Source organism: Hippocampus bargibanti, linkage group LG20, assembly GCF_051943395.1.
Source record: "Hippocampus bargibanti isolate YZ-2025 linkage group LG20, ASM5194339v1, whole genome shotgun sequence".
NCBI classification, from domain to species: Eukaryota; Metazoa; Chordata; class Actinopteri; order Syngnathiformes; family Syngnathidae; genus Hippocampus; species Hippocampus bargibanti.
In genome coordinates, this window is record NC_142753.1 from 10,850,363 (window position 1) to 10,876,319 (window position 25,957).

Here is a 25,957-nt window from a genome sequence, read left to right on the forward strand (position 1 = left end):
TAAATACTATCAGTATTTATAAAAAAAAACATAAATGCAAGTTAATTTTCCAATTATCGGGCATTTATAGTTTGTTGCATTAAAACTCTATATTCTCTCTCTCTTAACACATTTCATTTACAAGCGCTTTTCTGAACACCCAATGACACTTTACAATTAAAAGAATACACAGAATAAAACCGTAATATATATAAACATATATAAACACAAGTAGACAGATGACTGTTATCAGATGCTGTGCTGGCTAGCTATTAGCTATCTATTGGCTTGCTAGCTAGCTTTCTATCTATTTGTCTTAATATTCTATCAGTTACTGCCGGGTTGAGTGAACGCTGGCGGGTGTGGCTGCCGCTGCTCACCCATAGAAAAACTTATCCTGTGACTGTAAAGTGACCATGAGCGTTTTGAAAGGCGCTTAAAAATGAAATGTATTATTATTATGAATAAGTCGAAGAGCTGTTGGAGGGGAAATAACTTGCAGCAGGCAAAAAGTTCTCTCGAGATTCTCTCTTGTTTTTTATAAATATATTTGGTGACCCTGACACAGTATTGCCATAATACCTCATCCAGGAACTGTGTATATATGTATGTCATATTCATAATTTAGAATCAAAAAACTTTTAATAGGCCGACAATGGTGAAATCTGCAATGCACAGCAACAATTGAAAAGGTATAAAAGATAAAAACAAAGTATTCTAAGCATAATAGAAATGTCAGAGGAATGTATAACTGTGCAAAAATGTTTCATAAAGAAGTGTACATAGTGCAAGTATAAAACAAATGCATATTTCATATATGAAACTGTAGGGTCAACATGAGGTGGCTGTGCTATTTACAATACAAGAGTCCAGGTTTTTTTTTGTAGCATTGACGTGTGACACGTTGGTAGGAGCGGCGGTACCTCTCCTTCTTCCATTGCGGGTGTAACGGTCTCTGTCGGAAGGAGCTATCCAGTGCTGTCAAGGTGAGCAGGACGGTCTGGGGCTGTCCATCATAGCCTTTAGTTTAGCTAGCGTCTGTCTGTTGCCCACCTCCTCCGGAGAGTCCAGCGAGCAACACAGGACAGAACTGGCCCTCTTGACTAGGCGCTCCAGTCTTTTTCTTTCCCGGGTGGGGTGATGCTGCCTGACCAGGTAACAATTCCGGTTTTATCGTGGCTCCTTTATTTCACTCCAATCCCAAGCAGACAGACAAGGAGAGTAGAAAGGTGCCACCGTAAACAAAAGTCAGAGTGTAAAATAACTTTTAAATACAAAAGTATATCTTTTCCTTTCTTTTCCTTTCAGGGATCACCACATCAGTGTCTTCCATCTACATAGTTATTAAAAAGTACAAAAAACCTTGAGAAAAACAAACGTGCGTACAATTGCATACAAACTATTTATATAGGACACCAAAAACATGTTAAAGACTTGAAATTGTTTAAACAATCAAAATTCTGACAATTAGCAACACAAAACAACATTCCCTTTGCGGGAATGCCGGCACTGTTGCGCAAGATAGCTAATAGAGCAAAGTTTTAAATTCCCAGTGAGAACTCTGCGCTGGTTTTGAGATTGGAATGGAAGCTACAGAGGGTTTGCAACAGGAGAGATCGATTTCATCTTTCATCGGACAAATCATTTGAGAACCAGAAACTAGACCAGGAGTTTTCGGAGCGCCGTAGTCTTTTGGGATTACTTCAGACTTCATCTTAATACAACGCTGCTCCTCAGAAACAAGACCTGCGGTTTCAGGAGATCCGGACACTAGTGAGCTTCTTTCAATCTTCACTGGTTTAATACGTTTTGGTTCAGAAATCAGACCAGAGGTTTCAAGAAATTCGGACTCTAAAACCTTCAGTTCAGTCTTCACCTGAAAACCAGGCTGCCGCTTGGAAATGGGACCACTGCTTTGCTTCAGATGAGGCTTCACTTGAAAAGAGAGCTGCTTTCCAGAAATTGGATCAGATGCGGACACTGAAGGGTTCAGGTCAGCCTTGTCTTCAAAACTAGGCTGCTTCTCAGAAACGGGTTTCATAATTCCAGACTCATGGGGCACAGGATCAGCCTTGATTTTGATGCTAAGTTGCTCCTTAGGACAAAGTCTTACAGGAGGTTTGAACTCTGAGAGCAGAGGTTCACTTTTCACTTGAAAAACAGGAGGCGGTTTGGTGAGTGAAGCGAAGTTTTCAGGAGGCCTGCTTTGAGAGTTTATCATCTCCTCCTTTACTTTGATGACAGGTGGTTCCATTGAGACAGGACTGGAAACCAGTTCTGCTGGACTTTGCGAATTTCTGCGGATGTCTCGAGTGAGGAATCCGCTAGCTGAAGAGGTGCATGAAACTGAATTGGGTTTCGAGTCCACACACAAATCCATATTATGTTGTCCACCCTGCTTCTCAGTCAACAGGGTTGCTTGAAAAGACAGAACACGTTAAAAAAATGAATACGTGAAAGAGCGTCATTTGTCATCTTGAAGCATTGATGTACCAGTTTCTTGAGGTGAGACGAATGACTGACACGTGGTGCTGCGTAGCATGTTGAGAGCTTTGAATGACAGAGGTATACCATCGATACAGGGTACTCCAGGTTACAATAAAACGGATCGTAGTTGTCATTCAACAATACCTTCTCCGACCGGAGCGTTCCAAACTGAGTCGTACAAGCCTTGATAGAGGATTAAAACCTTCAGAACCCAAAAAGAAGTATTTAGCACAGAGAAAGCTTTGCAATGGTATGCTAAAAGCTACCTTGGCATCCATCTTCGCGGATCGCTCCTGGGCGGCAATATCAACTGCCAGATGCTTGAAGATGGTGAGTTTCACTTCCTCTTGAATGTCGTCATACCAAAATATATTCATGAAATGTGGATAGACCTTCAGCTGAAAAGTGGGAGACAAAAAAATGAAGTCGCACCCTAAAAAAAAACACAGAGTAACAGACTCGAGTGTCAAACTCATCCTTACCATATACGTGAGCTGATGCTCTATGCTAACCATGTGCGGGCAGATGTCACTGACTGTGAATCTCTGGCTACAGCTCTCACACAAGTAGAACGAATTTTCAGACGCTCCACGGCACTCGTACACAGATGCTAGACCTGACTGGACAATCGCTTCATTAGCATCCGTTTAGTAGCATTTTTCTGGGGGGGGCGAAGGGATATCACTTGAAGAACACCCCGACTCACCTAAGATTGGCTGGTCAAACAGTCCCCTCACCCACAAAAACATGGTCAAGTTACTTTTATTTCCTGGAACAAAAGCAACATTGATGCATGGATTTGGGTTTAAATATTAGGGGGGGGTTTGTAGTTTATAATCCGGAAAAATACCGTACCTGCAAAATGGAGCGCTTGTGCAACATTTCCATTCTTGTAGACATCTGGATTCAAAACGTGTGTGTGGTCTCCTCCCGATGGCTCTGGAGGTGAGGGCCCATCTGGGGATTGTGGTTTCTGCAAGTCTCGATCACCAATTAGAGGCTCTAGGACCAACGGGGTTGGCGTTGAGGGCTCGCCACAGTCAGAGAGTTTCCTCTCTGTGTCTTTTGAATCTTCATCGTTGATCTTTGGGTCTGGTCCCACCAAGTGAGACGATGAGAGCACAGAAACATCACAATTCTTTTCAGGATCATTTAAACATAAATCAGTCTGTGACTCTGGTCTTAGTAAAACTGAAGTTGAGGACTCTAAAGCTTCCGGAGACTTCTCGACTAGCTCCAAATCGGGATCATCAAAATCCTGCTCATCACCAATGTCTTCGCCACATTGGAATCCACAGATGGTTTGAATGGTGGCCTCTGGCTCAGCAGATGGATTATCCTCCTCATCGTCATCATTTATAACAACGGCATCTGTATCACATGTCAAACAGAAAGATGAAAAGAGAAAAAAAATGCAAACAAACATCCGTGCATAACAATGTACACATGCTAACTCTTGACTCTCGATTGCAGGAATGACCCGTAGCACGCGCAATTCATCTAAATGAAGCTAACAGCTGGCACTGCACCGATCACCTGTTCTAAATTAAAAAAAACAACGCAATTTTCATTAATAAACCATAACCCAGAATGGGATAATGTCAGAGATGTTCGATCGGACACTGTGGACGAAGGCTCAGACCCAGAAAGATTGTCTTTTACTGCTGGTAGGAGACGCAGCCATTCATGACAGACGCCTGAATTCTGCAGCCCTCTGCCAAGCTATTTATTGAGAGTATATGCAAATTAAAGTGATACATTAGTAAAACATAGTTTTCTTGATTAGAATACCACACCTCTTGAGGTCTAAGCACGAACAGCTGTAAGCAATAAAACATTGACTCTTCCATGAATTGATAAATTTGTAACCTGGCTAATGAGCTCTTCCTGTGAAGGAGTTTCAAGTCATAAATTGCTTTGGTGATAAAGGAGTTTCCCAAGTCCTAAATTCTGTCCAAGGCCAGATCTCCTAGATGAAGATGACAGTTTAACAAGCTGTGACTGTTGACCTCAGATTGACCGCAGGTTGTCTGTGCTTCAATTGTGTATTCGAGTCACACATGTTGACTAAGCATATAACAACATGAAACTTTTAAATATGACAACTTCTTATTCTCCATCAGATAATGAAAACCGTACTCATTACGGCAAAAGCGGAGTAGTTGGCAGTAGTATCAGCAAAACAAGTCGTTGTCACGAATGCTCATCTCTACCATTTATCGTTTAGAAACCCAAAGTGCCACATTAGCCCGGCTACTATTCTGCTTCGCTTTCTCCAGGGTGTGTAAAACATCACGCAATTCAATTTACCATCTTCCGGGCTTGAAGCTCCTTGCGAGGAAGTAAAAGAAATCTGTCGTCCAAAAGGCACCGAAGAGTTAGACGAGATCTGGAATTGAGCCTCCAATCTCTGTAAAGCTAACGATCAAGACAAAAGTATTATTTTAGCTTCCATTATCTGTCCCGCTTGGTCCAAGTACAGCTTGAAAAGGTGTTGTGTCTGATTTTTCTCTCATTTACCTTGGGGCCCTGGGAGACTAGATAGCTCATTGTACTCGTCCTTGGTCACTACTATTGTCTATCAGGAGAGATAATTTGGAGAAAAAAAACACACGATTGGAAGACGTCTGTGTAAGCTCTCAGTCGTACAGGAGTGATCCATCGATGAAAAGGTTTTTTCAGCCGTTATCTGTACTTCTTTGAAGGTGTCGGATGTTTCGCTTCTTCAGCGAACTAAAGTCTTACTGGTAGTTTCGGCCCTATATATATATATCCCTACTGTCCGGACGTGGCGGTGCCGGACTCTGCAATGATAGGTCCCTGCTCTCAGGTTGCAGCTCCACTGATTCTATTGTCCTGACTGACGACTGGCCTGATTGCCCTATTTGCTCTGGTATCACTTCATAAGCATAACTAATCCTATGTTGCCTAAGCAGACTGTTGTACGAACGATCCATATTGAACCTCACACCAGAACCTATAATAGCAGAGTCCGGCACTGCCACATCCGGAGAGTAGGGATATATATATAGGGCCAAAACTACCAGTAAGACTTTAGTTTGCTGAAGAAGCCTCTTGGATAAGAGGCGAAACGTCCAACACCTTCAAAGAAGTACAGATGACTGCTGAAGAAACCTTCTCATCGATACACGATTGGAAGCTATTTGTCCTCCAAAAATGTCCTTGTATGTGTTCTCACCTGGATGTTCCGAAGTCCCAGACATTTTTCGACCTCAGCCATGCTGAATGCAAATTTCTCTTGGTTGATCCTTGCCAAGTGCTCGTCATCCAGCTCTGGGAACCTACGTTTCTTGTTACGGGAGATTTAATGGCACACGCGGTCAAACATCTGAGAGGCTTTTTTTGAACTTAGGCAGACATACCATATAGTTGTGTAAGTGAATGTATTCCGTAGGGTGACTTGAGCGGCCCAATCTGATGTGGCACAGAGTGCAGAAGGACTGCTTCCTTCCATCGCTGTTAACGGCAACAATAAAGCTGAGGCCTAAAGATAAAACCTCAAATTAAAAAAAAAAAAAAAATAAAAAAATACAGTGATTCCTCGGTTTACAAACCCCTTGGCTTACAAACTTTTCGGTCTACGAATGTTAAATGGATGAAAATTTTACCTTGGCATACAAACTATTTTTTGGGATACACACGAAGCTGCCACAATGAGTGATGTGTCGTTTGCGAACGAGCCCGTTCTCCTAAAAGAAAATGGCAGCCAGCTTGTTTTGGTCCTCTATTCCCCGCGACCCAGTCAGTTAAAGCCACATCATTGGTCAAGAACGCAGCAGTGAGGGGAGGTGGTTTAAACATAAAAGACAGGCAGACGACAGTGAGAGTTTCAACTTTGATAGTTCAAAGGCAGAGTGTAGTCTGCAAGGTTAAAATATCCCACCAATCAGGCTCCATAAACAACCTGCACAAGCCACCTGTACAATTGATGCAAAAAGCTATCAACCCAGCTAAACAGAACACAACTAGATAATAAAACAACTTTATGATACAGTACAGTTTATTTAATTATAATACAATAGCACATTTATTACACATAAAATAAGGTATATTTTGTGTAGTTTTAAGGCTTAAAAATTAGAAGGTAGAAATTTATGTTTTATGGGGACCTGGGAATGGATTATTCTCATTTTAATGGTTTCCTATGGGAAATTAATTTTTGGGATACACACTTTTCGCCTTACACACTCTGGGAACCAATTAAATTCGTAAGCCAAGGTATCACTGTATTGGCGATTGATACAGTCGCTAAATAACAGTACTCACCGACTTTTGAAACTATCGACTTTTGGCAGTTGCAGAGACGTGATTCTGGATCTGCTAGGGATCCTCCTGTGGAGTTGTTGGATTTTTGGGACGAAGCCAGACATTTTCTGGATCCAGGAGTCGCGACGTGGGCCTGAGACCGGATCGATGATTTCAATGGTTTTGTTTTTTTGTCAGAGCATATTTGTCGGACATCTTCTCTTCCGGTTCCAATTTTGGATTCTTTGTGGCAGAATGCTTGGATGGTCAACGAAGATTTTTTTGAAGATGGCGTAACTGTAGACATCGGAACACCCTTGGTGGTCGTCAGTTTTGTGGATTTTACTGTAGCCACGGAGGATGTTGGAATAATACCGGTAACAGCTGCTGCGGTGGACTTTCTGGCAGCTGCAGTCACGTCAGAGGATTTCCCGGTACAGGTGGCAGGTGTGAATCTGTTGATGCTTGAAGTCGCAGTATCTCGACAGGATTTGAAACTACTATCAGAGGGTCCGACGGATGTTGCCAAAGTTGGATTTAAGGTGGTTGCCTGAACTGCGCATGATTTGGTGAAACTGGAAGTAGGCGCAATATTCGTTTTTGTACATGACTTTGGAGCGCAAGAGTTTGTATACGCGATTCCTTTTGCACTCGGGGTCGTTGTCATCGCTATCTTGACCGTTGAGGTACAAGTGGTGGTTTTGGAGGAAGGATCATTTGAGGTCATAGAGGACATGATGCGTTTCAAGCTAGTTTTAGTCCCTTTTTCTTCCGAATTGTCATATTTCATCTTTGGGTTTTCTTCATGCGTTATAATTTCTGTTGAGTCTCTTCGGCGTCTTTTACGGACAATCTTGTCATCGTGAGCATCCATCGGTCTTTTACGCTCACCTTCCTCTTTTGCGGATGGCAAAACATGGCCGCTAATTGCGTTGAGTCCGGTTTGAATCGCAGTGTTTTGGGATCCGGAGGTCTTATTTCTGTCAGTAGGACATCTACTGGGGATCTTTGCAGTGGGCGGGTTCGTTTTGCGTGTCCGAGAGGTCAGTGATGTTCCTTTGGGGACTGGAAGGAAACGGAAAGGAAAGGAAGGTGCAACACACAACGATTCACCATTGCGTTATTTAGGTGTTTTCCTTCTAATTTTGCCATCAACAAGAAGTTTTCAGACCAAACAAAGTACCCAAAATGCATTGGGTGTCGCTTTCTCGGTTAGGGGCGTTCCTGACGTGACATCACGTCAGGAATCGTCATCTAGCTTAAAACTTAAAGTATAGCTCTATGCCGTGGAATCTTTGTAAAATACGCTCAGTGGAAGTCATTTGAAGTGATTTGAAAAATTATGGACACATTTTTTAGCTTACCCAACCGTGCTTGTGACAGTAAGAGTGGTATAAGCGGACCTTTGCTCGTCTTCTTCAGTGCTGCACTTAGGATAATTTTCACTGACAAGGAAATGGTGGAAGTAAATAGGTCAAATGTAGTAAATTACATTAAACGCGAAAAAAGTGACCAGGTGCCACTCGATAACATAACGTTTGGAATTTTGCAAAGTAATCACCTTTGGTGTAATCGCAAGGTTCCTTAATGGGACGATCCAACTTTATTTTCTGTGTAAAAACCAAGAAGAAGTCAGAAACCTGTCGTTTCGATTGAGAAATTTGCGATGCCAGACCTGTATATCCGCCACGTTGTGGATACGTGCAGCCTGGCTTGCGAGATCCAATAAAATCTTTTGCCCGCAATCGGCCGTCAGCGAGCCAGGATGGAAACGGTCCTTTTTTGAGTCCGCAAACCAAATTCACATTCAATGTCGTTGGGATTTAAAAGTTGCACACACAAAAAAAAAACATTAACGAAAACACTCACGAGAAACATAGCGACATGTTCCCAGCTGAAAACGTGGGCGTATCCCTCTTGCTCCGTTAGCCTTCTTCCACAAAGCAGGCACAGCAACGAATTGTAGGTGGAATCGCAGGATGGGTCGTGTGCGTCATGCGACACAATAAAATTTTGCCCTGTGGTGATAAAATATTCAGAGCGCTCAGGGGAGGAATAAACATTTCGATAATTTGTTAACGCTCCCTTACTTACCCAAAAGTGGGTACGTCCTGTGTTTGTCGTGTCTGCTGAAGGTTTTGCATAGTAGTTCTGAAAAGAAGAGACAACACATGCTTGACTAAAGTGAAACACAGCGTGTGAAAAGACGGTGACATGCGTCAACGTCGTTTAAAGGACAACCGACAGCATTTTTTTGTTTCCTAACTGACATCAGAAAAACGTTTTATAGCATCTAAAATACCCAAAACACGCAGGCTGATATTTTTAGTCAAATGCAAAACACCAATAAAAATGAGTTAAAGTGTCCCAAAACTACTTCAAAATGACCTCGGAGATGCAGAGTTTCAGAAGGTGCCGCCAGGACGTCTTGCCTTGTTCGAGAATCAAAACAATGGCTTCAGATTCGGAGAAGATGCTTTCTTGTTACTCATCCAATTATGAATATGATTCAAATAGTTCTGAAGAGGAAAGCATAAATGTTTGCAATCGATTAAAGAAGTCCTTCCGTATCAATTCGAGCCGTCAGGACTCCAATGTAGCGTCCCAGAAAATGCACAAGACGGCGCCCAAGCTCCGTTGGAAATGGGCTGATTTGTCTGCTGGGAATTTGTGTCAACTTGTATCAAATAATAGTCTTGGTGGAACACACAACGATTCACAATCGCGTTATGTGTTTTCTTCTAATTTCGCCATCAACACGGATCAACACCAAGTTTTCAGACCAAACAAAGTACCCAAAATGCATTGTGTGTCGCTTTCTCGGTCAGGGGCGTTCCTTACGTGACGTCACGTCAGGAATCGTCACCAACTCAAAAACAAGACTTTCTGAATATTCAGTGTGAGTCTTAAAAGGTAAAATATAGCTATATGCGGTGGGATCTTTGTAAAATACGCTCAGTAGAATTTATTTGAAGTGATTTTACAAATTATGGACACAACTATTCCAGAGGCGTGGGTTGTCCTTTAAGACGAAGATATGGTATGTGTGCTACTCGTTTAGGTCAAGGGTGTCCAACTCATTTTTTGACACAGGCCATTTTTAGTGACATTTCCTCTCAGGGGGCCATTATGACTTTGGAGAAGCCATTGGAATGTTTAATTTTTGAATCCCCTCCACATATTTCATATAGAGCTCACAACAAATTAGAAATAACTAGTTTTCAAATCTAAAGTCAAGAATAATTACTTTTATTGTAATACAATTTATTTATAAGCACCTTTCAAAACTCTCAAGGACACTTTACAGTCACAGGATAAGAACAAAAATGTGGTTATTTGACATTTTGGTTCAAACTTTGGCGAGCATCATGGAATTTCACAGGTTTGATTTGCTTTCGCGGACCGAATAATATGATGTGGCGGACCAGATTTGGCCCCCGGGCCTTATATTTGACACCTGTGATTTGGGTCAAGGCCACATGGCATTCCAATGTTGGATACCAACCTTTCTGGCAGCTTAGTGGATTGATGTCTCGAAACACTGAGCAGGGAAAATCCATCACCTGGGAGAGAAGACAAACAAATCTTTAAAAATAATGACAATAAATGTTAAAAATAAATAAAAAAAAGGAAGAATATAGTCATTTAACTCATTCACTGCCAGACGTGCAAAAATGTGTCCACTCCAGTGCCAGGGTTTTTGTCATTGTCATTCAAATTCCAGGACCCACAGTATATTGAGTTTTAGGACTACATAAACAGTCAACGCAGCGTAAGAAACCTTACTCTTTTTTTTTTTTTCATCAGAAAAAAAGTTAATTCCTAAATTATATGGATCTGGAGTTATCGGAGCTTGAAATGAGGGCAGCTGTACAAAACACTAAAATACATATATTGATTTATATCGCGCTTTAAGCATCTTTTTCCGATCTATTAGCTATCTAGTACTTATATAGCTATTTCGCTGGCTGGCTATCTATTAGCTAGCTTTCTATCTATTTGAGTTACTTCTGGGTTGAGTGAACGCTGGCGTGTGTGGATGCTGCTGCTTACCCATAGAAAAACTTATCCTGTGACTGTAAAGTGACCTTGAGAGTTTTGAAAGGCACTTAGAAATGAAATGCATTATTATTATATCGCGCTTTAACAACTGCAACAAAGCACTAACATGGAAAAAAGGGGAAATGCTACCCCCTTGTGGAAGGGGAAAACATTGCCAGAGGTATGGCTCGCGCTTTATCGGTACCCAAGGAAGAAAAAAAACAAAACCCAAACTAATTCGCGGATGGCGCTCTATGTCATATTGTCAATTCCCGAAAACATCTGTAAAAAAGTATATTATTTTTTAACCTTAAGAACCACCCGACACCATCCTCTTTTCTGCTCCTCCACCTCCAACTGTAACTGCAACAATATCCGTTCTGGAACTTGTCGCCAACCAAACGGCAGCCGCCAGGGATTGAGATGCAACTACAGGGTCGAAAATAAAATTCACAGCAACTAAGAAAAATAAAGTAACACATTTCAAAATAAACATTTAAAATAATAATAGCATGAAGTACAGTGATACCTTGGCCTACGAACTTAATTGGTTCCCAGACAGAGTGTGTAAGGCAAAAAGTGTGTATCCCAAAAATTAATTTCCCATAGGAAACCATTAAAATGAGAATAATCCGTTCCCAGGTCCTCATAAAACACAATTTTCTACTTTGTAATTTTCTAAGCCTTAAAACTACACAAAATGTACCTTATTTTATGTATAATAAATGTGGTATGGTATTATGAATAAAGAAATGGGAGAGATGGCTTGATGGAATGGAGTGGCCGGTTTCATCAGCATAAAACACTTGATGAGGAACATAACCTTTCACCATCTTGAGGAATGATCCTTTGTAGGTGCTTTCTCTGTGATAATTTTATCTAGTTCCTCATCAATTGTGTTCTGCTTGGCTGGGTTGATAGTTTTTTTGCATCAAGTGTACAGATGGGTTGTTTGTGGAGCCTGATTGATTGGATATTTTAACCTTGCAGTCAGTCTACACTTTGCTTTTGAACTATCAAAGTTGAAACGAGTCCAAATTCCACTGTTTTGCCTGTCTCTTTAAGGTCTAACGGCCTCACTCTCTCTCTCTGTCTCTAACCCCCAACCCCTCACTGCTGCGTTCTTGACCAATCACGTGGCTTTAACCGAAGACAGGGGGCGGGGAATAGAGGACAAAAACAGTTGGCTGCCATTTTGTTGTTAGAACACATCACTCATTGTTGTGCATCTCCAAAAAAAGTTCGTTTGCCAAGGTAAAATTTTCATAAATTTAACGTTCGTAAACCAAGGGGTTCGTAAACTGAGGTATCACTGTATTAAGTTAGTCAAAGCTGACCAGAGTTTGCAGGAGATGGCGGTGAGAATCCAAATGTTTGATCAGTAACGATGCCGGAAAAGCATCCTGGCAAGCATAACAGACGCAAACGACTTCGGAGGGCGCCTCCGAGCTATGCCAAAACATCATCGCGGACACACCTGGTTTACAAACGAAAATGACCATCACTGTCGGTTGCCAAATCCAAAGCGGACGTTGAAAACGGATCATTCACCTGGCACGGAGCGCTTATCCAGTTGATTGAATATCCCTCTCTCTAACGTCAGGCCTAATGGAACGATGCATATATTTAAAATATGAAACAAATGACCTTGAAATTGACGTTCTCACTAGCTCACGGTGCTCCGCAACTTTGCGCACTTTCAGCCACTGCCGCCGCTGTGTGCTCACCCTCTTTTCTTCCTTCCTTGCCAGTTGTGGGATTACTGTTACCATGGCTGGAGAGACTCTTCATCATCTAGAACAAAAATAAATAAATACAGTGATACCGTGGTTTACAAACTTAATTGGTTTCCAGACAGAGTGTGTAAGGCGAAAAGTGTGTATCCCAAAAATTAATTTCCCATAGGAAACCATTAAAATGAGAATAATCCGTTCCCAGGTCCCCATAAAACATAATTTTCTAAGTTTCTAAGCCTTAAAACTACACAAAATATACCTCATTTTATGTATAATAAATGTGCTATGGTATTATGAATAAAAAAAATAAACTGTACTATATAATAAAGTGGTTTTATTTACCTTTGTGATGGTCGTTGATGGCTTGATGGAATGGAGTGGCCGGTTTTCTCAGCATTAAACACTTGATGAGGAACGTAACCTTCTATAGGAATGATCCCTTGTAGGTGCTTTCTCTGCGATAATTTTATCTAGTTCCTCATCAATTGTGTTCTGTTTAGCTGGGTTGATAGCTTTTTGTATCAAGTGTACAGATTGCTTGCGCGGGTTGTTTGTGGAGCCTGATTGATGGGATATTTTAACCTTGCAGTCTGCACTCTGCCTTTAAACTATTACAGTTGAAACTCGCTCACTGTCGTCTGCCTGTCTCTTTAATGTTTAAACCACCCTCCTCACTGCTGCGTTCTTGACCAATCACGTGGCTTTAACCGAAGACTGGGAGCGGGAAACAGAGGACAAAAAACAGTCGGCTGCCATTTTTTTGTTAGAACGGCCTCGTTCGCGAACGACACATCACTCATTGAGGGAGCTCCGTGCACGAAAAAAGTTTGTATGCCAAGGTAAAATTGTCATAAATGTAACCTTCGTAAACCGAAAAGTTTGTAAGCCAAGGGGTTCGTAAACCAAGGTATCACTGTATATCTAATGAGCCATCCGTATAATCCCTGTCATTCACAATGTAACAGACGTACCATTTTGTGACTCTCATTTTGCACGTGCTGGAAATATTGCTGCGGCGTATCCAACTTGATGTTGCAGTTCTGTAAATTATGGAAAATAAATTTGTATTCAATTTTTTTGTGTAAAATTTACAAGCAGGTATCACGAATCGTACCAACGCATGGTATTTTGCTGGTCACTGGATGCGTACATTTTGAGGTTATGTTGCTAGAATGCTAACTATAGCTATACAGACGCTCCCCAACTTACTGAACTCGCAAAAATGTTCGTATGTACCGTTATTTGTAACTTTAATGTAATTCAGTCATGACGTGCCAGCAGCTTCCGTCCTGGAGCTACTTAAGACCCAAGGATATATATGTCGTCCTACTACAGTAGATCTGTGTTTTATACTTCCCCGTTCATTGTTAGAATTAAACATACATTCCACATGAAATATAGCACTTAAGCAACTTAAGACCAAATTAACCTTACGAACGACTGCTTGTAACCGAAAGCAAAAAGATATGAAAATGAGCTTTTTCTTTACCTGACAACATATTTTGTGGGACTTCCCCGAACCACCTACCGGAGAAAACAAATCATACAGTGGCAGGATTAGTGTCAGAGATGTTCGATCGGACACTGTGGACAGACTCTTTACTGCCGGCAGGAGACGCAGCCATTCATGACAGACGTCTGAATTCTGCAGCCCTCTGTCAAGCTATTTATTGAGAGTATATGCAAATTAAAGTGATACATTCATAAAACAGTTTTCTTGATTAGAATACCACGGCCCTGGGTGTTCTATGTGCAAAGAGCAGTAAGCAATAAAACAGTGTCTCTTCCATGAACTGATAAATTTGTAACCTGGCTAATGAGCTCTTCCTGTGAAGGAGTTTCAAGTCGTAAACTGCTTCGGTTATAAAGGAGGTTCCCAAGTCCTAAATTTTGTCCAAGGCCTTCATCTCCTAGATGAAGATGACAGTTTAACTTGTTGTGTCTGTTGACCTCAGATTGACCCCAGGTTGTCTGTGCTTCAATTGTGTATTCGAGTCACACATGTTGACTAAGCATATAACAGCATGAAACTTCTCAATGATAACTTCTTATTCTGTCTAATCACTATCCTTCAGTTTCAGCAGTGAAGGTCATGACCTTACTTTGGCTCTTCATTTAATAATCTGTCAGATTTTTAACTTCTATCGGCATGAGGTAGAGGACGGAGGGAAAAACATGAAACTCAAAGACAGCTCAAGATACTTTAGATTGATTCAGGGAATATCTACCTTCAAGCAGCGAGGGAAGCCCGATAAACCCACTGAGAGATTTCATCATCGCTGGTGTGGAGAAACTGTCAGAGATGTTTCTGTAAAGACCCGAGACAAGCCGGAGAAATGTAACAAATGAGCCAACAACCAACCAAGATTGTCTTAGAACTCACGAGGAACAGGTCTGAAGCCAACCATCTCCCGTTCCGCTAGCTTTGATTGATCACAGCGAAGCTAGTGAAATGCATACAATGAAAAAGCGCCGATTGTTGCGGACAAATGTGCAATTTCCTGTCATTCAAACACCTTAACAGTTTTTTAGCTGACCAGACAGTTTCTCCGCAAAAGTCGGAGTGAAACGACAGTTTCCCGCTCACTTGTCTATGCGTGGGCAGAGGTCTACAGAATATGAACGTTGTACATAACTCTTAATCATGATAACTCTGGTAGTAAAAGTCACGAAACATCTATCTAGGCTCTTAGTCGTACAGGAGTGGTACATCGAGGAAAAGGTTTCTTCAGCCGTCATCTGTACTTCTTTGAAGGTGTCGGATGTTTCGCCCCTCAGCCAAAGAGCTTTTCCAAAATGGCAACTCAACGTAGTAGCTTAGTTAGTCTGGTAGCTTACTTATCAAGAGTGTAGCAGGGCTGAAGAAAACAAGTCTATTTGAAGACATAACATACATGGGAGACCATCAGCAAAACAAGAACACGCTTATATTAGACATAGGAACCATGTTAAATAGCAAAAAAAATACATAAAACAAGTCCAAAGTAAGAAAAATTACCAACACTTTATACTCCAACCTAAACTTGTGGACCACGCAGACAAAGCAGGACGTCCATCACCACGAATGAAAACAATGAACAAGCTTTGTCTTCTCTGGCTCCTTTGAAACTTTTCAATCCACTTTTTGTAATTCACTTTTGTTACTCGTACAAACTGGTCCTCAAATGGCCGTCATCCCGCATGTTTTTCTAGTCTCTCTCTTGCAACACACCTGATTTAAATGAACACATTCGGTGTCAGACTTCCTGCTTCATCCATTCATCGTGATCTGATCATTTCATTCAGGTGTGTTGCAAGGGAGAGAGCACTTATTCGCATATTTTCATACTGGCCAAAGAAGAAATGGCCTATTTGTACGGTTTCGGCATTATTTGTACAAGCGAGCATTGATTTTTAAATGCGTACATTTCAAAATCTGTACACTTTCCGCCCATGACGTTTTTTTTTCTCGTTTTGGTTTTGTCACTGTTACGGCAACGAGACAATGCACCGAAATGGTCTGTTCTCGACACCTGGCGTAGGAGATAACAATGCTGGAAGCTTCTCTTGTCGTTTTTTTTTACTAATAGATGCATCGAATGATTTAAGTTGTGTCCTTAATTTGTAAAATCACTTCAAATGACTTCTACTGAGCGTATTTTACAAAGATTCCACGGCATATAGCTATATTTTACCTTTTAAGACTTGCACTGAATATTCAGGAAGTCTTCTTTTCAAGTTGATGACGATGCCTGACGTGATGTCACGTCAGGAACACCCCTGACCGAGAAAGCGACACACAATGCATTTTGGGTACTTTGTTTGATTTGAAAACTTGTTGATGGCGAAATTAGAAGGAAAACACATAAATAACGCAATGGTGAATAGTTGTGTGTTGCACCAAGACTACTATTTGATACTAGTTGACACAAATTCCCAGCAGACAAATCAACCCATTTCCAACGGAGCTTGGGTGCCATCTTGTGCATTTTCTGCGACGCTACATTGCAGTCCAGGCGCCTCAAAATGACATGGAAGGACTTCTTTAATCGATTGCAAACATTTATGCTTTCCTCTTCAGAACTATTTGAATCATATTCATAAGTGGATTGGATTGGCCTTTATTAGTCTCGCAGTTGAGAAATTTACATTTCACAGCAGCAAAGTTATGAAAGAAATGAAAGTAGAAAAGCAAAAGACAGGAGCTGCTGGAAAGGCAGCCACTCTCGCGGCGCCGTCTTGAAGTCAAAAGAACAAAAAAAACTAATAAACAAATAACATGACAACACAAAGACACGGAGAGACATTCATTCTTAAGCACTTTCTATACCCTCTTTGTTAGAAAAAGCAGTTCCAGATGAAAGAGGAGAGGATCAAAGCGTCTCTTCACCAGTGGATCAGGGACATCATGGTGGAATGTGCACGTCGACTACAAGCTAAATGTTGAAAGCAAACACGCAGCTGTAGCATCCATTGCGAAAAGAGATTGTCTCACATCTCCTGTCCCACATAAATCAGCTTCAACCTTCTGAAACTCCCATTTCCGAGGTCATTTTGAAGTAGTTTGGGGACACTTAAACTCATTTTATTGGTGTTTTACATTTGACTAAAAATATCAGACTGCGTATTTTGGGTATTTTAGATGCTATAAAACGTTTTTCTGATGTCAGTTAGGAAACAAAACATTTTTAAGGGGGTGTGCTAAAAGTTACCTGGCATGCTAGCAATGCTCCTTTTGCTGATTTTGAAGAGAAAAAAAACTACATATTTATAAGCTGTCGAGTTAAGCATAAGCGTGGAGGCGCGATAAATCAACATGCTGAGATGTTTTGATGCAATTTGGTTGTGTAGCGGATACCAAAATGGCTGTTGTGAAGATGACCCGTTTATATCGTCTGTTCAAGTTCCAAATTTATCGGTGCGGTCGCTGCATAAAAAAAGGAGCTGTTGTGGAAAAATGAAGAAACACAACGTCGTATTTCCCAAAGAGCGATACCCCAAAATAAACGCGTCGTTGTTTTTACTGCATACCTTTCTGGTTAAAAAAAAACCTTGCGGTCTAACCGAATGTAATTTGGACACACGTTTTTTCAGGTAATATCTGGATCCGACCTAAACTGAAAAACGGGACACGTCTCGATCAAGGTGCCCTCTAATGATCGATTATGTCATTACAAAATAAAGTCACACATGCAATATCTTCCAATTAGGCGACTTACCGATATCCCGGTATTTGCTCGACACATGAACATGTGGAGCAAACAGTCCCACGCCGTCTTTCGTTCCATCCCCCTCCTCTTCCTCTTCCCCCCTTTCATTCCTCGTCCTCTGCCTCCCCCGGACGTCGTTCTGATACTACATTGTCCAGAAAAAAAAAACGTATTTTCAAAACGTGGTAACGATTTCCGAAGGAACAATTTGAATAATTTGCCTAAGAGGTGCAATAAATTGATTGCTTTCATACTTCAATTGCACCCGGATTGGAGTGGAGGCCACTTAAAACTGCTTCCAACATGCGTTCATTATTTTACTTGACGTTTTTTTAAGTGCTTTGTTGCAGTTTCAGCTGATGTGAAGGTGCCATATAAATCAGTTTTGTGTTATGTTTTCACGAGGAAATCATAATTCTGAGGAAACAAAAACAAGGTTCGATTAGATTTGCCTTTATTAGTCTCACTGTGTGGACATTTACATTTCTGTAAATGCTGCTGATACATTTGTTTATAACTGCTATCCCATGGTTGACCAGCAGATGGCTGTGCTTTATTTTTCTTGACATTACGTTGGGTTGTTGTCACTTCCGGTACAGGTTTTTACTTTCCGCACTACTTTAAATTTCATTTTTTTTACTGAGAAGACGACGAGAATTGACATGCTTTATCGCTGTACTGTTTAGCAAGGAAAATATAAAAAGGAGGAAGATAAAAACTTCAATTTCGGACGGAAAGCGGGTAAAGTGCTGTATACGATTTTATTGCATCCGTTTTAGTTCATTGACGTAAAGTCCAAATGTTTATGTGTAAATAATAGCTATATTTTTATACTTGTTTGTAGTTCTATGGTGGTGTCGTTGGTGATTCATCATGCAAGTGAGATGACATCTTGAAGTCAAAACAACAACAAAACAAAAAAAAATAATAATAATGTGACGCAACCCAAAAAAACAGTCATTAAATTTTAAACACTTTCTGCACCCTATTTGTTGTTCGAAGCAGTTCTAGGTGAAAGAGGAGATAATCAAAAAATCCTTTTCACCAGTGGTGAAAAGGATTAATTATATTAATTATAATATTTCTTCTATACTTCTTTGCTGTATTATAAAATTCTACATTGTGGGACAAATAAATGTTCTTATTGTAAGGATAAAGCTAATCTGAAAACATGCGGATGGATAATAAACGACACAAAATACATATTTAATCTCACTTTATTTTATTTTTCAAACAAATCACTTTCATTAACACATGTTCTTGTTGACTGTACAAATAGTGGCCTAAAAGTAATACGGACTCTGCACGTCCATACATTTGACCACCATTTTGATTTTTTTTTTGTTCATATACTCAAATTGTGGTTTTTAAAAATGTGTAAAATGGCATTTTCACGATACGTTGTCCATGTAAATACATTAAACATTTTTTTATTTAAAAAAAGAAACATTTGGACCTTTTTTTTCTTTGTATTGCAGTAATATTATGACTTAGTTCTTAAAAAAAGAAGAATTCACAAGTCATTTATTATTGCACCTTTTGCATGTTTAGTTCTAGGAGCCCACATGTGCCCAGGTAAAACATTCTATACAACATTGAAGTACTTTCCTATTGTCAGTCATACACAGCACACATAAAATAAAAAAACGAAGAAAAATTCTAACAAACAGAAAATCATTGACATATCAAGATGACCTAAAACAAACGATGAATGGAGTGATATTTGCATTTATTTTTTTTGCTCTTTAACTCATTCACTGCCGAAAAAAATTCAGGAATCACTCCACGAATAAATCCCAGAATTGATATGGAGCGCCGTTACCGAATTTGCGTGTTTTTTTTCCCCCTTCCGTACAGCCGCCCCCATTTCCAGCTCTGAAAACTCCAGACTCATATAATTTAGGAATTAACTCTTTTTTTGGATGAAAGAAGAGCCTAAGGTTTCTTAACGCCGTATTGACTGTTTATGTAGCCATAAAACTTAATATTCTATGGGTCGTGCAATTTGAGTGAAAATGACAAAAACCCTGGCACTGGAGTGGACACATTTTTGCATATCGTCTGGCAGTGAATGAGTTAACGGCACGATACTAGCTCGGTTCAGTACTAGTATACGGAAGTTAAATACTGCTTAAGTTAAATACTACATATGTATTGCATTGTATTTTGGACAGCCACCCTCATTTCAAGCTCATACAACTCCAGACCCATGTAATTTAGGAATTAACTCTTATTTTTGATGAAAGAAGAGAGTGTAAGGTTTCTCACGCTGTATCGAATGTTTATGTAGTCCTAAAACTCAATATTCTGTGAGTCCTGGAATTCAAGTGACAATGACAAAAACCCTGGCACTGGAATGGACACATTTTTGGACATGTCTGACAGTGAATGAGTTAAAATGATCCCCAATAATTGTTTGTTTAAACTTTGATGTAAAATCTCCTATTTTTCTCATTTGAGCATCCTGCCGGTCTTAAAAAAAAACCTCTGGCTTTTCTGTAATCCTTTGCCTCACCTACCATCTCATCTGTGGTCTGCGAGTCCCATCATAGCTCGTCATGCGATGCGGCTTCGTCGGCTTTGAGCCGAAATTCCGCGGCGGTGATTTTGCCGTCGCTATCGCGGTCCTGGTTATTGAACATGTTGTTGATGATACGTTGCGGGTCGAAACCGGGCGCAAGGCGACCCCTGCCTTCGTCCACCTGGCGTTTGATGTATTCTGTGAACTGAAAGACACAAAACAATCAGCAAACACTTAATGGCTGCTTCAAAAAACAAAATGTCTGCCTTTGGGCCGCATACCTCGGATGGTTCCACCTCTTCATTTTTGTCCGTGTCCATTTCGGTGAAGAGATCTCCGCTCACCTCCTCGTTCCAAATGAACATATAGCCCTCAGGGAGTCCTTCCTCCATTTCCATCAACTCCACGTCGAACACCAGGACAGCGCTGCCGGGAACCTCATCAACTAGAGTCGTACGAGTTCACACTTATCTTAGCTTTAGCTTTTCTGGATGTGTCTGTACAGACAGTATTCAATTGATACTTTCAGTTCCAAGAACTTTGAAGTTTCCAGAAGGGAAGACAAATTGTATACAGTGATACCTCGGTTTACGAACCCCTTGGCTTACGAACATTTCGGTTTACGAACGGTACATTTATAAAATGAATTTTATCTTGGCATACAAACTTTTTTCGTGCACGGAGCTCCCTCAATGAGTGATGTGTCGTTCGCGAACGAGCTCGTTCTTCTGACAATAAAATGGCAGCCGACTGTTTTTGTCCTCTATTCCCCGCCCCCAGTCTTCGGTTAAAGCCACGTGATTGGTCAAGAACGCAGCAGTGAGGGGCGGGGGGGTGGTTTAAACATTAAAGAGACAGGCAGACGACAGTGAGCGAGTTTCAACTTTGATAGTTCAAAGGCAGAGTGTAGACTGCAAGGTTAAAATATCCCATCAATCAAACAACCCGCACAAGCCATCTGTACACTTGATGCAAAAAGCTATCAACCCAGCTAAACAGAACACAATTGATGAAGAACTAGATAACATTATCGCAGAGAAAACACCTACAAAGGATCATTCCTCAAGATGGTGAAAGAAGAAGGTTACGTTCCTCATCAAGTGTTTAATGCTAATGAAAGCGGCCACTCCATCAAGCCATCAACGACCAACACTAAATAACACTAAATAAAATGACTTTATTATACAGAACAGTTTCTTTCTTTAATTATAATATCATAGCATACACAATTATGTTTTATGGGGAACCTGGGAACGGATTATTCTCATTTTAATAGTTTCATATGGGAAATTAATTTCTGGGATACACACTTTTCGCCTTACACACTCTGTCTGGGGAAAAAATGAAATTCGTAAGCCAAGGTATCACTGTACTTTCGAGTCAAGTAAGATTTTAATTGCCAGAACTTGAGTTGAAAATGCATCTTGAGACACGTTGGGACACTTTGAGTGTATAACTAACTCACCAACTCCTTCTTCTCCGTACCCGAGATGTGGGGGTACAACGATGTTCCTCCGCTCACCCACACACATTCCTAGCAGTCCTTCCTCCATCCCGGGAACCACCTGATTGGTGCCCAGTACAATGTTGTACGTCTTGCCGTAATTGTACCTAACATTACATACAGAGAAAACACACATTGCGCGATTGCCAACCATTAACATCCATTGCTAGTTGTGTGATCCAAATACCCGTACTCCAAATTTTGCAATCGGAATCCATGACTGGTATCTTCAAATCCTTACAGAAAATTCAATTTCATCTTTCTAGTATTATTCAATTATATCACTCCAATTGGTTCCAGATTATGTATGTATATGTGTATTAGAAAGAAAAAAAATATATATATATATAGACAGATAGAGATAGACAGATAGTGATAGACAGATAGTGGTAGAGATAAACAGATAGAGATATAGAGATAGACAGATAGTGATGGTGAAAGAGAGATAGAGATAGACAGATAGAGATAGACAGATAGTGATAGAGATAGACAGATAGAGATAGACAGATAGTGGTAGAGCTAGAGATAGACAGATAGAGATAGAGATAGACAGATAGAGAGACAGAGATAGATAGAGGTAGAGATAGAGATATAGAGATAGACATATAGTGGTAGAGCTAGAGATAGACAGATAGAGATAGAGATAGACAGATAGAGGGACAGAAATAGATAGATAGAGGTAGAGATAGAGATATAGAGATAGACAGATAGTGATGGTGAAAGAGAGATAGAGATAGACAGATAGAGATAGACAGATAGCGATAGACTGATAGTGATAGAGCGAGATAGACAGAAATAGATAGATAGAAGTAGAGATAGACAGATAGAGATAGACAGAGTGATGGTGATAGAGATAGAGATAGACAGATAGCGATAGTTTGATAGTGATAGAGATAGAGCGAGATAGAGATAGACAGATAGTGATAGAGATAGACAGAGTTATAGAGATAAAGAGAGACAGATAAAGATAGAGAGATTGAGATAGATACAGAGAGATAGACAGATAGAGAGATAGATAGAGATAGAGAAATAGAGCTATATATCTCTCTATCCACACAGCCACATCCATTTTTTTAAAAGCGCACACACACCCTTGATCCAAACTCTCCCCTGCAGAATCACTCACGTGGAGTCGATGGGGCTTCCATCCATGAGCGTGGCGTTGTAGTGATACTTGACAAAGTCGCCCTTCTTGGTCATCTTGTCACAAGTGTCTGGCTTGCTTGTGACAGTCATGACGGTGCTGTCCGACGGGTTGTGAAAATCGATGATGTGCACATCGAACACCAGGACGGCCGACCCGGGGATCTTGGAACCGGTGCCTTCCTCGCCGTAGGCCAGGTGCGGCGGGATGGTGATGGTGCGTCGCTCGCCCATGCATACGCCGATTAGCCCCTCGTCCATGCCGGCAATCACGTAGCCACGACCCACGTAGGTGTCGTACGTCCGGTTACGAGAATAGCTGAGGGGTAAGAGGGGGTGGACAAAAAAATGCAACATGACCAACAAGCGTTCCTTGACAATATAAAGTAAGACTGCCATCTTGAGGCCGTTAGACACTTTTGCGTACCTGGAATCGAAGAAGGTACCATCAAGAAGGCTTCCGTTGTAATGGTAGCGCACAAAGTCGCCCTCCACTGACTTGCGAGGACACGGCTCGGGCAATTGCTGGTTGGTAATGGCGATTCCGTCGCTGGGATTGTGAAGATCGAGCAGGACCACATCGAACACCAGGGAGGCCTGACCTGGGATGTCGCTACCTGCACGACAGCAATTTTTGTGTGTTCCTTTCAATGGTTTACACAGACATTTTACTGATTTATTTTTAGTTAACCATTTATCCATCTATGTGTTTTTTATTATTTATGTGTGTGTATGCATTTATGTGTGGGTGTGCGTATGTATTTATGTGTGTGCGTGTATGTATGTATGTATGTATGTATGTATGTATGTACGTATATATGTGCGTATGTATGTATGTATGTATGCGTATATGCGTGTGTGCGTGTATGCGTGTATGCATGTGTGCGTGTATGTATGTATGTATGTATGTATGTATGTATGTATGTATGTATGTATGTATGTGCGTATGTATGTATGTATGTATGTATGTATGTATGTATGTATGTATGTATGTATGTATGTGCGTATGTATGTATGTATGTATGTATGTATGTATGTATGTATGTATGTATGTATGTATGTACAGTAAAGTCTCGTTATATCGATATCGGATATATCGATAGTCCCGGTTATATCGATACTATTTCTATGCACGCACGGAGAAAATTACATGCAAACAGGGTCGGATATATCGATAGTCCCGGTTATATCGATATTTTTTCGGACTCCCTAGAATATCGATATAACGAGACTTTACTGTATGTATGTATGTATGTATGTACGTATGTATGTATGTATGTATGTATGTATGCATGTATTTATATTTCTTTTTGCCCACCGTCTCCGTTCTCGCCATATCCGAGCGACGGCGGCATAGTGATGATACGCCTCTCGCCCATGCACATCCCCAGCAGGCCCTGATCCATGCCGGCGATCAGCCAGCCGATGCCCACATAAGTGTCATACGTCCGCATGCGGGTGTGGCTGGCGAGACAGCGCAGGTAGCACGGTTTGGTCAACGAAAAGTGCCAAATAGCCAACAGCCATTTTTATTGTCAATTTAAAGCCGTTTGCATGTATGTACCTGGAGTCAAAAAGCGTCCCGTCCAGTAAAGTGCCATTGTAGTGGTAGCGCACGTAGTCGGACACCTCCACCTTGCGAGAGCAAATGGCGGGGGTGTGGTAGGTGTTGATCTGCACGCCGTCCTCAGGATTCCACACGTCCAGGAGCAACACGTCAAAATGAAGGATGGCGTCCGCCGGGATGATGTCGCCTGAAAGACACACAAATATAAATATATGGTATGAAACACTCAATCTTGCTGCTTTTTAACTCCAAAATACTTTATGTGAGTCTAGAAACCTCAAAATTAAAACCTAATTATCTATTTTGAAACCTTTTTTCCCCTGCCATATTGAATACATCAAACGCACCGTATCCCTTCTTGCCATAAGCGAGTTGCGGGGGAATTTTGACCAGCCGCCTCTCGTTGACGCACATGCCCACCAGAGCTTTGTCCATGCCCTGGATCAGCTGACCCTTGCCCACAAAAACGTTGTAGGTGCTTCCACGGTCGTAACTGCAACACAAAAAGTTTTTTTAAATTTAGTCACTTAGATATTTAATGACAACACAATGCAAAACGAATGTGAACCACTTTGAGGCTGCATTAGAATCTTTTTAAAAAAAATCCATTAATTTTAGTGTTCACGATGCGTTGTAACAAAAGACAATTCTATTTTCTCTCTGGACGATTTCATGTTCTGAAACAAAGTGAATCTAAAACCGTTGAGGTCTCATTGTGAAAACCGGATTGAGACCACAGTAGGGTGTTACAAAGTGGGCGGGTATTATTTTTTTTCCTTTTGAACGAGTCTGTACACTCAAAAGACGTGTTTAGCTGTAAGGGGTAAGTGATTTTGGCCTCAGGCAATACATTTCTTCATGGGTGCCCCCTGCACAGTTTAGACGAGTTGCCTGCGTGGCTCTCGATGCCAACCGACAAGCCTAAAGAAATGTTCACGGTCTACTAACTGCGCTTGCGTGCGTGAGGCTCACCTGGAGTCGAACTTCTTGCCGTCCGGGAACATGCCGTTGTAATGGTACCGGACGAAGTCACCTACTTTGACAGGGCGCACGCACTTCTCGGGCACGAAAGTCTTCTCGATCACGATGTCGTCTAATGGAACCAGTGGCGCGCTGCATGCAGCCAGCGCCACTAGAACTGCTAAAAACCCGAACCTGTGAATGCTTCGCTGCATTTTGTTGTCCGTCTGAACCGACTTTGGTGAGATGGTGAAATGTTCTTATTCTGACGCCCCCTTCTTTCCTTCCCCGGGTGGTTTCCTTGCAGGCTACGACGAGGTGGACCAAAGTTCTGCCTTCCCGGTCTTTGCTCGTTTGGGACCTTCAGTCAAGTTAGATTTTATGAATGTAACATCCGGTTTAAGGTCCAAAATATAACGTCACTTCATCAAAGTTAATTACGTCATGCTAAATATAACGTATTTATAAATTTAAATTAGTTTAAACCCAGTTTGTTATGATTAACAAACGAACAAAAACACCGCTTGGGATAATTCGGTATACCTTTATTTTGGAATACTTATG

The 25,957-nt window shown here is 41.1% G+C and overlaps 2 protein-coding genes across 2 annotated transcripts; both read right to left on the reverse strand.

Moving 5' to 3' along the window:
- Positions 1-306: 306 nt before the first annotated feature.
- LOC148883164 (uncharacterized) lies at positions 307-17,757 on the reverse strand. Its single transcript, XM_089023912.1, has 26 exons — positions 17,708-17,757; positions 14,738-14,817; positions 13,999-14,033; positions 13,481-13,549; positions 12,501-12,567; positions 12,325-12,378; positions 12,111-12,250; positions 11,083-11,202; positions 10,238-10,295; positions 8,827-8,883; positions 8,602-8,750; positions 8,408-8,509; positions 8,294-8,342; positions 8,097-8,177; positions 6,754-7,797; positions 5,850-5,971; positions 5,666-5,776; positions 4,987-5,044; positions 4,777-4,884; positions 3,322-3,837; positions 3,173-3,235; positions 2,949-3,082; positions 2,733-2,864; positions 2,611-2,668; positions 2,473-2,529; positions 307-2,397 (listed from the first exon to the last, which is right to left on the reverse strand). Exons 2-26 carry the CDS (start codon positions 14,784-14,786, stop codon positions 1,505-1,507), a joined length of 4,326 nt encoding a protein of 1,441 aa, XP_088880038.1. The 5' UTR covers positions 14,787-14,817; positions 17,708-17,757; the 3' UTR covers positions 307-1,504.
- Positions 17,758-19,426: 1,669 nt separating this feature from the next.
- On the reverse strand, positions 19,427-25,761 carry fkbp9 (FKBP prolyl isomerase 9). The gene is made up of 9 exons (XM_089023267.1): positions 25,406-25,761; positions 24,781-24,926; positions 24,431-24,620; positions 24,185-24,330; positions 23,294-23,483; positions 22,850-23,185; positions 21,685-21,830; positions 20,501-20,664; positions 19,427-20,424 (listed from the first exon to the last, which is right to left on the reverse strand). The coding sequence occupies exons 1-9, from the start codon at positions 25,606-25,608 to the stop codon at positions 20,245-20,247; spliced, it is 1,701 nt and encodes a 566-aa protein (XP_088879393.1). The 5' UTR covers positions 25,609-25,761; the 3' UTR covers positions 19,427-20,244.
- Between the last annotated feature and the right edge of the window lie 196 nt (positions 25,762-25,957).

Excerpts from the sequence above, each read along its gene's own strand:
- fkbp9 (XM_089023267.1), bottom strand. The coding sequence starts at position 25,608 with ATGCAGCGAAGCATTCACAGGTTCGGGTTTTTAGCAGTTCTAGTGGCG. Across the intron at positions 24,927-25,405 it reads GGCAAGAAGTTCGACTCCAG|TTACGACCGTGGAAGCACCT; the intron begins GTGAGCCTCACG and ends TTTGTGTTGCAG. Across the intron at positions 20,425-20,500 it reads AAGAGGTGGAACCATCCGAG|TTCACAGAATACATCAAACG; the intron begins GTATGCGGCCCA and ends TGTGTCTTTCAG.
- LOC148883164 (XM_089023912.1), bottom strand. The coding sequence starts at position 14,786 with ATGATGAAATCTCTCAGTGGGTTTATCGGGCTTCCCTCGCTGCTTGAA. Across the intron at positions 14,034-14,737 it reads GCTTCCCTCGCTGCTTGAAG|GTGGTTCGGGGAAGTCCCAC; the intron begins GTAGATATTCCC and ends TTTCTCCGGTAG. Across the intron at positions 2,669-2,732 it reads CCGCGAAGATGGATGCCAAG|GTTTTAATCCTCTATCAAGG; the intron begins GTAGCTTTTAGC and ends TGGGTTCTGAAG.